Raw genomic sequence first — 14,621 nt, forward strand, 5'->3', positions numbered from 1 at the left:
CACACTGACATTGTTTCTGTGGTAACCCAGCTGTCGCTTGCACAGCATGCGCTTCCTTGTGAGACAGAGAGATGTTCACTGGAGGGAATAACACTTTTCCTGTTTATAATAAAGAATTGGGCTATACAGTATAGTTGAGGTCATTTGTGCCCACAACTAAGGTAGATTACTAATACTTCAAATTTTAAATGACGTCACTGATGTAGTGTAATGGTTCACTCCGATGACGTTCGTGCATCCAGCGTGGGTTCAGTTCCCACTCATTGACATTGAGAGTGGTTGTTTGACTATGTTGCAGGTGCCCTGTTCACGGTGTAGGCCGGCTTTCACTCAACGTCTGCTGGGATAGGCTCCAGCTCACTTTTTGGGTGGAAACTAGGCCTGTCACGATAATCAATAAATCAATTAATTAATAAAATGAAGTCGATAATTTGGCTGGCCTCGATATATTGACATGTGCATGCGTGTTTATTTTTCCTCCTCTCTCTATCAAACGAGCTGCATGGCAAGAGCTTTCCCTCTGTGCATCAGTCTCAACGCCTGAGTGCCAACCTCCTGTCAGTCATTCAGTCTCTTTGTCTCAGTGGGGAGATGTGGGGCGCGTTTGCGCAACGTCATTTTGTGACATGAAAAAGTTTTTAACAAAGACAATGAATGAAATAAAACGGTGGACGGTTATTTCTCAGGTTTTTTTTGTCAATATCCAGAAAACAACAAAAGTGACACTGATTCAAAATCTGAAATATTGTGATTGATTGGGATATTTATGTAAGAGCATTTTTTGATAAAAGCGAGTCCATTTTATTTTTATTTCATTCATTGTTTCATTTATTATGTTGTTTGTTTGTTTCATTTATTTTATTTAAAAGCTCTTGACAGTCAATACTCCTGAGAAAGTCAACCTGCTTTTGATGCTATGTGCTCGCATTATTATGTCATATATTATCATCACATTAATGAAAATCTTGTCTCGAAAATTAATATCGTTTATAGGCAATAATTTGTGGGACGATTATCGTCCAGCAAAATTTGTTACCGTGGCAGTTCTAGTGGAAAGGATTAAATGGATTTACATTATTTACTATGGGAAAAGTTGTTTCACTTTTCATACGATTCAGTTTTAGACGAACCCTTTGGAATGGATTAATAATGAAAACCGAAGTTCCACTGTACTTAAGTAAGACTGAATTTTGGGTGCTGAATGGTAAAAACATGCTTCAGCTGTCACTCACACGGATCAAACGATGCTGTTATCTTAATCTTTGAAAAACAAACCCCAGGCTCACATTATTCATTTAGTGTATTTTGTTCAGTGTTTTACAGAGTTTATATGTTGATATCATTTGATATTTTGTTATTTTTTTATTTTCTTTGTTTTATATATTGGTTTTATAGTACGAGGGCTGCCCCATATCCACCGGTCCACCTGTCCACCCATTTTCTGCAAGTCCAAGTCTCAAGTCTCTTACACCTGTAATGGCCACACTGTGATTTGCTTTGTACCATCAGCACCCACGCACATATAAAAATACTTAGTGAAAGCTTTCCACTGGCATTTGTAACTTTATTTCACTGCTTCGAACAACAACAAACAGTACAGTACGTTTAACGCCACTATAAAAATGAGGCAAGCCAATACTTTTCCAACACAAGGACAGAACTAATGAAACACACTAATGCTTAGCCCATGTATTCTGCTGAGCTACACATGAAAAGCTTCTAGAGTGAACATGATCATGTACAACACATCTGCCGACATGCTGCTATGTTTTTTTAGTGGGAGAGAAAGACAGAGAGGAGGGGGAGAAAGAGAGGTAAGCTTGCAAAAGTGAAACAAAGACAGTTCACGGACAGAGAAGGGCATAAAAATTTGATATCGAATCATATCGGTATTGTTTTTTCTGCTGATATTAATATCAGCGCGTGAGTGAGACCTCATCAAACTGCACTGTGCTCCACAGAGCAAGAAAGCTTGCTTTGCTCAATTTCAAATAATTTTTGAATTTGTGGATAAAAACGTATTGTTGCTGAAATGATCACAAAACTTGTTTTGTGATGGCACATCGTGTTTTTTTTGCACTGCCTCAAATTCAAACTGCACTTTGATGTATTTTCTGCTGTATTAACTGTTACATTAACTGTAATGTATTAACTGTTTGGAACTGGCTCAAAATGACACAGCTTAGCAAAGGTTCCTACACATGTGTGTGTTACCTGGTGTGCAGATTACCGGTACATGCTCAGAGCAGGAGGAGGGCGGGATATAATGCTTGCAACACGTTGAAAAGATAGCGCCCTCCAGGCAACCATGTAACCATTGCAAACAGTGTTTTTACATTTAAAATTGAAATAAATAAATGTAATTTATTAAATAAATAAGATGTTTGAGAAGTTTACATTCCAAATTTCCACAATTTGGATCGCCGCTTGCCAATGAAGGGTGCCGGTGGGTCCCTGGTAGAGAACCACTGGCCGCAGGTGTCTTCCTTCAATACTTCTAATCTAATAGCACAGCTCAGGAAGAATCCCTCGGAGTCACACGCAGCGCTATGCAACAAAATAAGGATAAGAAACGAAATTAAATTATTATGTTTGTGCAATATGCAAATGTGCAGCTTTCCAAATTGTACTGCTGTTGATAGGAGGACTATAATAGTTGACTATTGGTAATGATTTTTGTAATATATTTTAATTAATTTAAAATACAGTATATAAATATGTCTATAACTCTTCTATAACTTGCATTCCATATTGCAGTATTTGTCTTATTTTGCGCTAACAGTGTTTATTTGTGAAATGCACCCAGTGGCATCACAGTAAAAGAAGCATAATATGTTCACTACCTGATGTTAGTTTGAGGGGCAAGCTGCTGCCAATATCGGGATCAATTGATATCGGCATCAGTATGGAGTGCTGATCGGGAAAAAAGCCAATATTGAGTGGCTCTTTTCACGAGTTGCAAATGGCAAGTCATGTCTCAAGTCTTTTGAGCATGAGTCCAAGACAATTCTCATGTCTCAACTCTGGTTTTAGTCACAATGAAAACATTTTCACCACTCTAAAATGAAGAGGCCCGCACGGTGGTTTAGTGGTTAGCATGTTGGCCCACACAGTCACAGTCTGGAGATCGGGAAGACCTGGGTTAGATTCTCCCTTGGGCATTTCTGTGTGGAGTTTGCATGTTCTGCCCATGCGTGGGTTTTCTCCGGGTACTCCGGTTTCCTCCCGCATTCCAAAAACATGCATGTTAGGTTAATTGGTGACTCTAAATTGTCCATAGGTATGAATGTGAGTGTGAATGGTTGTTTGTCTATATGTGCCCTGTGATTGGCTGGCGACCAGTCCAGGGTGTACCCCGAAGTCAGCTGGGATAGGCTCCAGCATGCCCCCGCGACCCTAATGAGGAGAAGCGGCATAGAAAATGGATGGATGGATGGATAAAATGAAAAGAAAATCTTAAATTACATTGTATCTTTGCACCACATGGCTGGTTGGCTTACTGTAAAACGTGTGATTTGACTTGTGGAATTAACAGGTTGTTCTCATGACATGAATTTCAGTAGTGTGAGGCTTCACAAAAATGGCAATTCATTGCCATCTACTACTTCGCTGTTGTCAGAGTGCACATTGCTGATTGATTGCAGCAAGTGCTACACAAAGCGATCGCTCAAACAAGTGAAATTTAATTCACAAATTTGAGGTACAATGTCTTTTGCTCAATTACTGTGATTGCTGTCAGGCTTATAATTAATTGTGTTATTTCATTGCATGACTTGAATCAATTGTGAAAGTAACTCCAATACAGGGTGTGGAAGGTTTTTGCAAATAAAAACAGGGGATTTGGGGTAGTCTTACTGTATCTACAGAGAAAAAAATTGCGTATCCCAGTGCCATGTGCACATCAAATAAAAATTGTATATGCATAAAAACTACTATAGCCTCATGTCAATTAACAAGCACACATCAGAGAGAATTTGTTTCCGAGGTACGACCCAAAGACACAAACAACAACAAGGTAGCCCACAGCGGGAAGCTTCCTTCAGTGCCTTGTTAAATATTCACACTCTGACACACAAGATCAATCAGGCCTGCTTACTGCATGCCATTGACACAACTGCGGAAATTTCTTCATTCGGTGGAACGATCAATATCTCATTACAGCAGCTTTACACGGGCTTGTCTTTGGGCTTGCCCGCTAGCTCCATTCTCTCTACATCATAGGCCTGTTTTTTTCTATGAGACTTCATCATGCAACGGAAGAAAACTGCCCCTGCTTCACAGCACTATCGCAACAATCCTACTAGCTCTAAAATTTGTCACAGGTGATGCAAAATGTGAAATATGAGGGAAATTAATGTTTCTGCGTGCTGGGACGTGTACATTCATCTGCATCAATTTGATCAGTACTGACGGCTCTGCATTTTGAAGTGGTTTAAATATGAATTTGTAATTCCACTTTGTAATGGCATACATGAATATCTTATTTGTGAACATCGCATCTGTCTTAAGCATGCCACAACACAAGGGAATAAAGTATGCAAATATCAACTCAATGTCACAGAGAATCCTGAACCTGAAAACAAACAAAACAAAGCCAGTTGGTAACAATTACCAATTTTAAATCTGACGTGAAATGATAGCAACCTATTCAGAATGAGTGCCCATGTACAGAGGAGGCCACATAGAAAGTGAGGGACAATTATATTCAACAGTCACCTGGGTAATCTGGCTTTTGTTACATATTAAAGCAGTATTTTTTTATGTTTTATAGTGGGAGTATATTACATCCTGCCGTCTACATTGCAGAGCATCTCGGTTACCTCTGAGCTAACATAACACCTAATATACGAGCACCTCACTCACAGGGTCTGACACATCACCATTTCAATCATTAGATAACATCTTCACCACCAGTAACCTTAGAAGGCAACAACACATTTAAACACACACAAGCGATATTACATGTAAACATCACAGGTATATTAAATAACATTGCTAATGCATTATGCAGAGCTACAACCTTATATACTGTACACTAGAGAGTTGCAGCAGTTTTATCAAAATGTACTCAGAGCAAACTGGTGAAGTTCACAGGTTGTAGTTCAGTCTTAAAGGAAAACTGCACTTTTTTGGGAATTTTGCCCATCATCCTTATTTGAAACATAGACACATATTTCATCCCCTTTTCTGTTCGTTCTAACGACAGAAAACAAGTTAGTATGAGCCAGCTATCAAAGCACGTCATGGGAGGTACCTATTACTGAACAAAAAACGTTCAAAAAAACGCCAACAGTGTTCCATTTACATATCTGACCTGTATATTAACCAAGCTATAGCGACATTGTTATTGCAGCAGCTAACATGAAAAACTATTTATCTGGCGGAGTAACACGATGCCTCGCTCGTCTCAGCGTCACTCACAACGCCTCAAGTCACTGCAGCGGGACAGACGGAAGAGTAGATACTGCTGGCTCTCAATTTCGCTGCGAAGACTCAACAAGATGCTTGTTTGCTGTCAGCATTTTTTACCTGAGGACTGGAGCACAAGTTTTGTGCGGGAAGACAGCCATCCCAATGAGAGCGGACATTGTAAGCGTCGTCACTGTTTCTATACTGCTGCTGTTGACGGAAGTAGCGTTAGCTATATGGGCTATGCGCCTAGCAAAGAGGTTTTACATCATCAAAACACGGCAAGATACTGTAAGTATGACATGTTATCGTACTTGGTAATGCATGATCATAGCATGTATATGAAACAATAAAATGTTGTTAGAGGTTTTTTTTAGAGGGCTTCATAGTCGAAATAGGTAACTCCCATGACGTGCATTGTTAGCTGGCTCATACTAACTTGTTTTCTATCGGTGCAACGCACAGAAAAGGGAAAGAAATATGTGTTCATGTCTCACATAAGGATTGTGGATGATGGGCAAAATTCCAAAAAAAGTGCAGTTTTCATTTAAAGGGACTGTACTGTATGCAACTTGCTCCAAATTATAATTTTTTTAAACAAAAAATATAAGAACACCGGCACCAGCAAGCATGTCTTACTTTCCCCAATTACAAAATAAATTGCTGAAAAATTGTCATTAATTTTCCTCCGGCCCAAACAAAATAACTGCCATTCATGGCTGCCACTCATGGCTGTTTGTATTCACGTACACGTCCGTGGTGGGTACAAACACACAAATACAGTCACAAGCGCTGCACAATGTGCAGTATACATTCAGTGATGGCTAGTGTTAGTAGCTAAAGTTTGCCAAATTGCTATCATTAGCTGACAACAAACATAACTACTGCTTGTGTGTGTGTGTGTGTGTGTGTGTGTGTGTGTGTGTGTGTTACATTGTTGTAGCTTCTGTTCTAAAAGCAGGAAGAGGCAGGCTATAATGTTTGTTTGCACTACATTCAAATGTTGGTCTGATTGGTTCACAATGGATGTGACATATGGGACATTTCCACTGTCAAAACCAAATCAGAAGGGGTTCGAAGCATGCCAACACCTTTGGTGACGGAAACCACCGCTGGTCAACCATTTAAACAGATTTGTCATTACTGCAACTGTAGCTTTAGTATACACTGCAGAATTATGGGCTCTACACACGGGATGTGACGTCTCTAGTCCATTCATTTGTGTCTGTGCGACAGGGCAGATATGGCAAGTGTCTATCCTGCCATCCATCCATCCATCCATCCATCCATTTTATATGCCGCTTATCCTAATTAGGGTCTATCCTGCCAAGCAACACGTGAAATTCATGCATGTTAAATTTTGGGGTCGTGCATGTCATCGAGCACATGCTGGCTTCCGAGGCAATCCCAGAAAGTTGAAAACTTTTTATTACTATTTGCTTTATATTAGTATTTGGTACTCTCTTGTAGTTAAACACGGAGGAAAAAAAATAATAGTTGCCGTGTCAGATTTCCTAGAGCTATTTGACATTTCTAAAACAAAAAATAATATAGAGAGATGAACAAAAAAGTAGCAACATGGGAGCTTGTTGCCACCATTTCTTTTCCTTGTTTGTAATATGAGATGGACCCCTTCACGACTTTTTCATTTCCTATATAGCAGAGTCAGAAGTAACATTTCACTTAATTCTAGCAAAATCTTGTGACAGTTCATACTTCATACAGTCCATACCTCCTCTGAACTACTTTGATATCCCAAAATTCCCTCCAAATCTGACAGCCAATCAAAACTGTGGGAGACTCGTATATCGCTCTGGATGTGAGCGCGTCACACATCGGTGTTGCTGGCCACAGCTTATGTTTGCATCCACCGTGCAGGGTTTTCTACGCGTTGGCGACGAGTTTCGCCCATCGCGGCCATTTGTCACCCCCGTGCGTAAAGCCCCTTACACTCCGCAGTCTCCACTTCACAGCAGTGGCTTCTTACTGTCCTCAGTCTCCTCTTGAATAGCCAAATAGCCACATGCCAAAAAGTCCATACAAAGAATCCTTGCTCTGCTCTATTTTTTTCAACGAGGCCTGTTTTTCACAGTTTTTCTGAGACAATTGAAGCAGTACTGAACATTCATCCAGCCACCTTTTGCCTTGTACAGAAAATTGTGATGTCATTAATTGCAGGCCTTGGGAAAAATACAATGGAAAGTTACTTAGGTTCCTAATTTTTGCAAAAGGGCGTGGTGTATATCCCAGCAAAATTTGAATTAAATAAATAGATGACTATAATGACTATATTTTTGTATAAGTACTGGTTATGCTAGATACCTGTACCTGTATTGTGTGCAAATCTGCATGTTCTCTTCTTTAATTTATTTGGTAAAATAAAGAAAAAACTTTAACAATGCTGCCAAAAAAGATTAGGTTTGTTTTTAAGTTTGTTTTATAGATGTACCGCAAATGCTTAGGGGTGTAACAGTACACCATAATGACGGTTCTGTACATACAGTCATGGCCAAAAATATAGGCATGCCAAAGATGGCAATGTTTTTGCCATCTGTATGGAATTTAATGTATACATTTATACAGCCATGGCCAAAAATATAGTCATGCCAAAGATGGCAATGTTTTTGCCATCTCTATGGAATTTAATTTATACATTTATACAGCCATGACCAAAAACAACGGCATCTTTGGCATGCCAAAATTCTTGGACATCTTGGTCATGACTGTGACTTGGTTTTAAGGTTTATTTTTAGTACAGTAAGGGAACAAAATGCAAAATATAAAACTGCTTAGCTTTTGTGTAAACAGATTTAATGATTTCTCTGCAAAAAATAAGATTGTTAAGCAAGAAATATGTATTTTAATTGTGTTTTTTAAGGAAAGTGCAATGATGCACTACTAACAGCTTGAACAGTCTGAATTATTATTTTACTTTTTGTAAATTCAAGTTAGCTGAAGTGCAGCATTAATAGTTCCACCTTGAAACCCTATTCAACATCTCTACTAAACAATGGCGGCACAATGTTTTCGTCTTATCCCCTTGTCTTAGTCTTTTCACGTATTTCACCAGGAAGACCAAGTGTTCTCAAACAGGAAACTTTAACAACAGACAACCGTTTTCAAGCTCTGGCTTCTCCTTGGCACTATTGCTAACCATGACTCCCTCTAGCTAAAGTCTAAGCTGCACTGTATTTGTTTATGGAGGAGACACGGGACATCGTTACACTTCCTGTCCCTCACTGAATGTGCACGGTGTGGGAGCTTCTGTACTGTACCAAATATTCCTTACCAAAAGTCTGATGTACTTTTACACCACTACTAAGGCTTGAAGACACACTTTTTGAGCTAGTAAGCCATGTTTTTCATTTACTTTTGGACGAAATTCTTGGAGCTTGAATCTGGGAAGCTCCACATGGGATCCACTGCATTCTGTATGTCATATTTCTCAAATGCGGCAATAAACACCGGTCAGTTTACTTCAATGCAGCAATCAAACAGACATAATAAGCCATGTCAAAAACATGCAAGCATTGGATTAAGTTGGGTTTGAGAAGATAGAGTCAGGAGCTTGGGGTGAAAACAGGGAAATAGCTGTGATTTAAAAAAAAAAAAAAGGATAATTCAAAGCAAATAGCACTATCAGTAAGAGGGGAAGGAGACAATTTACAGAAGCATGGCAAGGTGAAGAAATAGATAGCTCTGGAACACAGCCAAACTTTACACTTAACAGCCCCTTTGTCTCTTTTTTTTTCTAATTCATGTTTCCTGCATTTTTTTCTTCCTCTACATTTACGCACTGTCAGTGATTGGATGCAAAGTTAAGACCAGTGCCTTCACATAAACAAACCAAGCGCTGCCACAGCACATTGTCACAGAGCCAGTCTGGCCTTTTCAAAGTTGCTACGCCCACTCAAACTGATAATAAGTTGCCAAAATGTTACATTTGCCCCACAGGGATCCCTCACAATGGAGAGCTTGTTTGTGTACTGATCGTCATACCACAGGCTCTTCTGAATCCCGCCTTTTGCTCCCTACTGTGTCCGTTCTAATGACACAACACACAGTGAGCTACCAATTCGTTTAGAGAACTACTCGTGGGTAATGAGCAGCCTGATTCATGTGACCATAAGCTGATGTACTATTCATATTATTCACTGCTCATTATGAAGCCGCTGCTGGTGCATCATAGGACATCTCCAATTTTCAAACAGGATGTACACAGGTTCCTGTGGAATATGCAGCTTTATAAGCATCCCCCCGATATGAAACAGTAGTTTGAAGGAAGTGTTTCTCTAGGTCTCCTAGCTCAGCGCTCCCCTTCCTGTCAACACCAAATTACCCACAACCGTGTCATCTTCAGGCATTCCCTTGTTTCTTTTCCTTTCCTCCCACAGAGTTGGCTTTATAGGCAGCAGTCTGGCAGGGATAATTTCTGTTACCACTCCAGGGAAATTACTTTCTGTTGTTAGAGAAGAGGCAGTTTGCAAACTGCTTTATCAAGCTCTTTGACTCCATTAAAGGGCGACATTTGAATGCCAGTAGGAAACATATAGCCGTTACATACAGGCACAACACAAAGCAGTGGCACTGCGGATCATATGTACAGTCTACTGAATGTGAGCTGGTGTGTTTGTATAAGCGTACATGTATCCGAGCATTTCTTTCTGCGGGAATGACTTAAGTCATGTACTCTGCATTGAGCACCTATGCTACATAAGTGATAGTGTGTGTGGTCAACCAAGCTTAGCTAGGACTGATGAATAATTTCTGCACTATGTTTTGCTGTTGCACGTCTGGTGCAGCCTGACTGCACCACAAAGCTCCACATTTGCATTCAACGCACACACGCATTTCCACCAAGCTCATTCCCTGACTCAAAATTACCAAATCCAAAAATATGGAGGCTCGCCTAAAAAAACTATTGTGATTATGAATGATTGTCATTTATGTTGTCTCGCAGAAGGGAGGAATAGCGGCGCTGAAATGTCAGCTTCTTTTAGGAGCGGGAGGCATGCTGATGTGGTGACCTCTATGCACTGCGGTTAAAAGGTTGAGCGGCTATGAGGACAAATGAACAGGGAGGTATCAGATGACAGCGAGCGAGAGAAAGGAACATTTGAAAAGATCATCGCTGTTCTTGGGGGTAAAGCAGTGAAAAGATTACACGTTGAAGAATCCATCACTTACGTACATGGTTCATGCCTAACGGCTGTGCTATGGGGCTGCGCATCTCGGATGCCTGTTGACATTTTGACAGTTATTTGTTAGGTAGAGCATTGGAAAATTTGAAAACAGACATTTCATTTCAAGTCTCTCAATTGAGAAGACATAGGAGCCCCTTGTTATTATCGCTCAGTGAAAATCAACACCAAATTTGGGAAAGCCTACACGTCCCACTGAGTTGGGCCTCCCTTACATCTTTTTCTTTTCAGACATGACTTCTTGCATTGTACCATTATGTTATAATCTATATCCACAAAATTTCTTCAAACTGCTATCCAGCATCAACACCACCATCACACACTGTGTATCATATTAAACTGGAGCCTCTTTTACATCTGAATTACACTCAATTGCTATGATCGGGAGTATCAACAATGTAGATTTTATGCAATCTTGCTATGTTCCCTTGCATGGAGACATTTGCTATTGCTGCACAAAGCAAGCCCGGGGCAACTGTCTGCTCTCACTGCCAGGCGGAATACACTCACTGGCCGTAATATTAGGGACACCTGCACAATCTAAAGACATCCAGGGTTGTGTTCGCTTTTAGTTGACAGTATTAAAGAGTGTGGGTGCAGAGAGTACTGTTTGTAATGTTCTGCCCCTTTACCAAACGATTCAAAACCCCTCTCAATACACACTGCCTTTACAAATGTTTCTATTTTCACATTACAGTATTATATTTAACCCCTTGTTAAATAAGCATAAACATTACAAACACATTGAAAGTGATGATGCAGTGCAGTGCAAACTACAACCACAACAATAAACATATTGGTAAATAAAAAAATCCTGTGTATTATTATCTTTACAAGAGCTAATACAAATGTTATTTACATTTGAATTAGATCTCACTAAAGTGTAGCTGTGTACCTAATGTTGTGACTGTGAGTGACTGTATAATGCATATAGTTTGTCTCCTTTGTAACATTATGCCTCTGTAAATCATTTCACTAATTATACTGCAACAACCAACCACTGTAGGTATGTTGACAAATTAGAAAAGTGACATTTAGGAAGTGATTAACTCAACTTCTTAATTCAAAGCCTGCATTGTGGTGGAATAACTGAGATGATTCTCAAACAATAAGGCACTACTCTCACCACCTTAAAGATGTGCACAAGGTTCAATGTGGTTCTCAAATGTCATGAGAAAAATAAACATTTTACATGATAGACAGTTGATACACAACCTCCCTTGCATGGGATGATGACGATGATGACAAAGAGAAGTATGCCGATCAGCACATCAGCAAACATGTACTCACAGTTCTGAGGAACTGGATCTCATCCTCTCCTTCTCCGCCTTCAGCCATGGCTGCAAATAAGCGCACTCAGGCGCTGGCTCCTATCCCTTGTCGATGTGAGCATACAGCTAATCCACAGCCATACAGCGGCTAGACTGCCAGCCAAACCCCACGGCACAAGCCTCCTTCACCGGTGGCCCCGGGAGGAGGAGGAAGGAAGAGGGCGTGCGGAGGGATGTTGCTACTGATGCTGCTGGCTGGCTGACTGGCTGGCTTGGCTGGGGAGACTGTGGACGGCGTGGCGTGGAGACAAGGAGAAGCTGAGACACATCTGCGACGTCACAGGCAGAGCGCGTAAATGCAACCGTATTCTGACATAATCAGAGTCAGGGATAATAATAACAACTGGGGGTGTGGGGCATGCTCAGAAAGCATGCAAAATGGACCATGCGGCATATTTTCATTTCTGCGTTTCGTGACGAGATGTGATGAGCATTACATAAACCCACAATGCATTCATAAAACTTAGACCTTTCAGCAGTTACCCCTTAAAGCATCCAAAATTGTGACAAAGTGTCTTTAGATTATGATGTCGTTTACCCAAATTATTTCCAATAACCTTATGCATTTGAAATGTGAAATATCTTATGCCTGACTCACTATTAAATGATCATTCGTGAGATTAACACAACCAATTGTGGTCACTAAAATTTGACCCAAATCCAGATTACAGTGAAAACTGTATTCATGTTCACACTAAAGAGAGGTACCTCCCTGTTAAATGCAATGCTGCCCTCTAGGGTCAAAGCAGGGACTTAAACAGCGACAATATTTACACTCACTCGCCACATTAGGTACACATGCATAATCTAACGGCATCCAGTGCAGGATTTGTATAAAATACATGCCAATGTCTGACAATATCATATATGTACGTATATACAAATATATTTAATCATGTGGTTATAATTTTGTGTTGTAGAACTGCACTGCATCACAATGAGAGTCTACTTCCTTATTTAACGACACGAGACACGAGAAAATAATACAAACACACTCCAGTATGATGCAGTGCATTTCTTTCCCAATACAAACTACCACTACAATCATTAATATTTAATTATATTATTCAAGTGTCCTCTGTTTCCTTGCTCCACCCACTTAAAACTCACAGGTCTCCTTGTATTATCTCCTCCATTATTATTAGTGCTTGGCCTTTACCTCGCCACTCTTGCTTTCTCTGTGCTGCTATGGTCCGCATATAAATATCCACCTGTCTTTTCGGTCTGAATATAGAATGTTCAGTGGAATTGCTGATGCAAGGTTAATCTCAATAGCTAAGATAGCTATATGTCAGTGTAATTTATAAGTAGACTAATTAGCAAAAAGCACATTTGGCATCGTCATCCTGAATGGCGGAGACGGAGTCAAACGTGTATAATGTTTTGACCAAGGTAGAGGCTGCTTAATAACGTTCATTTAGTTTCAAACAAATGCCAACATTATATGTTATAACTTATACCTTATCATAAGAGCTTTATACTTAAAATAGTCCATACTTTTAACTGTCGCCAAAAAATGGTGAAAGTCATACATAAATCAAGTAATCCAAATAGGAAATAAAAGGTTTAACAGTAGATGTAAATGTCACCCACTAGGTGTCACTGTTTAGCTCTGAATAACGTCACCTGGGGCGCTCAAAAAGCATCAAAAATCTGATCTCGGTACACTTGTTTTCGCTACCTGTGCACCTTAAAACTTGGGAAACACAGTAAACTGTCACCATTACAGCAGAAACTGTCATTGTTAGCAGTAGATGGCGACCTTGGCCTACCTGCAAGCTGCAGCCGCACTGGCTCAAATATTTGTAGGCGGAGTTCATTGAAAATTAACCAATCACTGTACAGTTAGAAAGCGCGGGGGACTGCCATTGGACTACAGTCTTGTCATTCAATGTATAGGAGCCCTGTGAAGCAACGGTGCGTCCTGCTGGCTGGCTGGCTGCAACACAGACATGATAAGAAATATTCATCCAGCAAGTAAATCGGGTAAGTAAATGTCTGTTTGTTGTTTTAATGAGCTATACCGATTTGACCCGCTGCAGGTGCAGTAGAATTTTGCGCACTTTACGCTTCCGATACAACACAGACTGCAAACTGAAGCGGATATGAATCAGATTGGGTTATTTAATGTGTTCAGTTTGTATGTTGCAGTACATATAGCACAATGTATGTCGATTTTTTTCATAATTCTGCGAGAAGCATCCCATAATGATGATGAAATAATACCTGCGTTGTTAGGGAAACACATGCACACCTGGCTAGTGCAAGGTGACATTAACCCATAGGGATTATGTTATGATGTAAACAGTTGGGAGGTATTTGCCAAGTGTTGAAAGCTGTCCATCGCTGCAACAACAGAATAACATCTTGTTTTACCTGCAAACATATGGAATGGAAGCACTGACTCTTCAGCTCCAAACTATGCTTTTTCAACCAAAAAATATAAGAACACCACCGTGTTTATGTTTCTTATGTTCTTATTCTTTTTTGTGTTTTCTTTCTTTTCTTGGGAGAATGAACAGAATAAGATTTTCATTGCATGGTATAACTGCTGTTTTACCATGCACATGACAATAAAACTCTCTTGAATCTTGAATCTTGAATCTTGAATATGTTGCCGACAGTGGCTTAAAAGAACAAAAAACACAAACGAATGTCCATAGTTGTCACAACTCCATGT

The 14,621-nt window shown here is 40.0% G+C and overlaps 2 protein-coding genes across 7 annotated transcripts in view; one reads left to right on the forward strand and one right to left on the reverse strand.

Annotated features, from left to right (window-relative positions):
• Positions 1–12,251, reverse strand: part of LOC129192313 (ryanodine receptor 3-like) — a 159,920-nt gene extending 147,669 nt beyond the window's left edge. For 5 of the 6 annotated variants that reach the window (XM_054796205.1, XM_054796207.1, XM_054796203.1 and 2 more), the window contains exons 1-2: positions 11,901–12,251; positions 10,601–10,648 (exon numbers count right to left, since the gene is read on the reverse strand). In XM_054796205.1, coding sequence (XP_054652180.1) covers positions 10,601–10,648; positions 11,901–11,948 — 96 coding nt within the window. In that variant the 5' untranslated portion in view covers positions 11,949–12,251. The remainder of the gene's footprint in view (positions 1–10,600; positions 10,649–11,900) is intronic. The other variant, XM_054796206.1, reaches the window with a different exon arrangement.
• The window catches only part of LOC129192314 (formin-like), a 72,138-nt gene continuing 69,731 nt past the window's right edge, over positions 12,215–14,621 (forward strand). Inside the window, exons 1-2 of the mRNA XM_054796208.1 lie at positions 12,215–12,233; positions 13,841–13,927. The gene's annotated coding sequence lies outside the window, so the exon portion shown is untranslated. The remainder of the gene's footprint in view (positions 12,234–13,840; positions 13,928–14,621) is intronic.

This window comes from Dunckerocampus dactyliophorus, chromosome 13 (assembly GCF_027744805.1).
Source record: "Dunckerocampus dactyliophorus isolate RoL2022-P2 chromosome 13, RoL_Ddac_1.1, whole genome shotgun sequence".
Classification (NCBI taxonomy): domain Eukaryota; kingdom Metazoa; phylum Chordata; class Actinopteri; order Syngnathiformes; family Syngnathidae; genus Dunckerocampus; species Dunckerocampus dactyliophorus.